At 56.6% G+C, this 2,500-nt stretch overlaps 1 protein-coding gene across 1 annotated transcript in view; it reads left to right on the top strand.

Annotated features, from left to right (window-relative positions):
* The window catches only part of LOC118773703 (protein shisa-2), a 6,046-nt gene extending 4,004 nt beyond the window's left edge, over positions 1-2,042 (top strand). Inside the window, exon 2 of the mRNA XM_036522750.1 lies at positions 1,507-2,042. Within this exon, the coding sequence (XP_036378643.1) occupies positions 1,507-2,042 (536 nt within the window). The remainder of the gene's footprint in view (positions 1-1,506) is intronic.
* Positions 2,043-2,500: the final 458 nt, after the last annotated feature.

The raw sequence follows: 2,500 nt of genomic DNA, 5'->3' as shown, positions 1-2,500 counted from the left end.
CCAGTCTGACTGCCTGTACTGACCCCCTCCCCGGAATTCCCCCACCCAGGGTGCCCGGGCTGGCCTGTTGGGACCCGGCTGCTGCCTCGGGTTGGGATCTGGGAGCTCAGAGCGGGTCAGAGTGTGGGTGATACCGTCTGAGGAGAGACCAGCACAAGAGCCGTGGGAGAGACCAGCACATGCGTTTTTCCTTCTTGCTGTCATTTGCTGGCTGCCTGCTGCTCTGGCTCTCCACAGCATGAGGCTGAACCGTGACAGAGACTTCCCTCCCCGCACCTTTTCTGCTGCTGAGGGAATGGCATTTTCCAGTTTTTATACCAGGAGAAATGCAGTGAAGTTGGTAGAAAAATGAGCAAAAAGCTGGCAACAGTTTCAGCTTTCATTCATAACAAAGCATATCACAGCGAGTAACAGTGGACATTTTAAGCAGGCTGCTACAGAACTTTCACACTCTATACAACTGAGTAGTGTGTGTGTGTGTGTGCGTGTGTGTGTGTGGTGTGTGTGTGAGAGTGTGTATGTGTGTTTGTGTATGTGTGGTGTGTGTGTGTGTGTGTTTGTGTATGTGTGGTGTGTGTGTGTGTGTGTTTGTGTATGTGTGGTGTGTGTGTGTGTGTGTGTTTGTGTATGTGGGAGTGTTTGTGTGTGTGAGTGAGAGTATTTGTGTGTGTGTGTGTGTGTTTGTGTATGTGTGGTGTGTGTGTGTGTGTGTGTTTGTGTATGTGTGGTGTGTGTGTGTGTGTGTGTGAGTGAGAGTATTTGTGTGTGTGTGGTGTGTGAGTGAGAGTATTTGTGTATGTGTGGTGTGTGTGTGTGAGTTTGTGTGTGTGTGTGTGTGTGTGTGTGTTTGTGTATGTGTGGTGTGTGTGTGTGTGTGTGTGGTGTGTGGTGTGTGTGTGTGTGTGGTGTGTGGTGTGTGTGTGTGTGTGTGGTGTGTGTGTGTGTGTTTGTGTATGTGTGGTGTGTTTGTGTGTGGTGTGTGGTGTGTGGTGTGTGTGTGGTGTGTGTGTGTGTGGTGTGTGGTGTGTGTGTGTGTGGTGTGTGTGTGTGTGTCTGGTGTGTGTGGTGTGTGTGTGTGGTGTGTGTGGTGTGTGTGTGTGGTGTGTGTGTGTGTGTGTGGTGTGTGGTGTGTGTGTGTGTGTGTGGTGTGTGTGTGTGTGGTGTGTGTGTGTGTGTGTGTGGTGTGTGTGTGTATGTGTGGTGTGCGTGTGTGTGTGTGTGGCTCTTGGCAGCAGCAGCAGGTATGGGGTTTTTTTCCCCTCTGTGCCTCCAGTGTTTTATTTTAAATATCTCACAGCCTCCCCAGCCCCGCCCCTCAGCCCCGCCCCCAGCAGCCTGTTAACCCCTGCTGTGCCACAGCGGCTGAGGACACCCAGCTGTCCTCCGACAGGCAGGGGCACAGCGGTGTGTGTGTGTGTGTCTGAAACAGGTGTGTTTTTTAAGAATGTGTTTACAGGATGGTTTGTGTGTTAGGTACAGTGTGTAACGCGCTCTCTCTCTGCACAGTGCCCATCTACGTGCCCTTCCTGATCGTGGGCGCGGTCTTCGTGGCCTTCGTCCTGCTGGGCTCCGTCGTTGCCATTTGCTGCTGCCGCTGCCTCCGGCCCAAGCAGGAGCCGTCCGGGAGGGGCGGGGGCGGGGCTGAGCCGGGCGGGGCCGGCCGCCTGCTGGAGACCATCCCCATGATGACGTCGCGCAGCTCGTCATCCCGGCAGTCGAGCACGGCCACCAGCTCCAGCAGCTCTGCGCAGTCGTGCGCACGGCCCCCTCTGCTGCGTGCGCAGGCGGGCTGCTGCCTGCCCCCCGACGCCCCCGTCTATGTCAGCATGCCCCCCAGCTTCTCCCTGCTGGGCTGCCAGCAGGGGGCGCCGCTCCTGCACCCGCAGTACATAGGCTACGCCCTGCCGCACGAGCCCGTGGCCGCCAGCCCAGCCCCGCCCTTCCTGCACCCCCCACCAGCTGGGTACCGTCCCCTGCAGTCCCCCTTCCCCCCACCCAGCAGCGGGGGCGCCGACCCCAAAACCCCGCCCGTCACTGTGTGAGAGGGGGCAGAGCTGCGGACACTGACTCACGCCCCCCTGTCAATCATCTGTACAGGACTCAGGGGTGCAGGTGTGTGTGTGTGTGTGTGAGTGTGTGTGTGTGTGTATGTGTGAGTGTATTTGTGTGTGAGTGAGTGTGTTAGTGTGTGAGAGTGTGTGTGTGAGTGTATTTGTGTGTGAGTGAGTGTGTGTGTGTGTGTGAGAGAGAGACAATGCGTTTGGGACTGGATTGTGCTCCTGGCAGCACTGTGGGACCTGAAGGATCACCTGTGCAGACACACCTGTGGCTCTGTCTGTCCGTCTGTCCACACCCCGCCCCTGACACCGTGGGGGGGTGGAGGAGGGGGTCGGGTCCTGAACTGGGACTGTAAGACTGAGTGGAGGCAGCGTGGACTCATGAGTCACAGCAGAAGCAGTCTGTACCTGTATATATTTATATCTGTATGCTGGCTGCTAAT

Source organism: Megalops cyprinoides, chromosome 2, assembly GCF_013368585.1.
Source record: "Megalops cyprinoides isolate fMegCyp1 chromosome 2, fMegCyp1.pri, whole genome shotgun sequence".
Classification (NCBI taxonomy): domain Eukaryota; kingdom Metazoa; phylum Chordata; class Actinopteri; order Elopiformes; family Megalopidae; genus Megalops; species Megalops cyprinoides.
The sequence above is the reverse complement of the archived record's forward strand: the minus strand, read 5'-3'. Positions and strand labels throughout refer to the sequence as shown.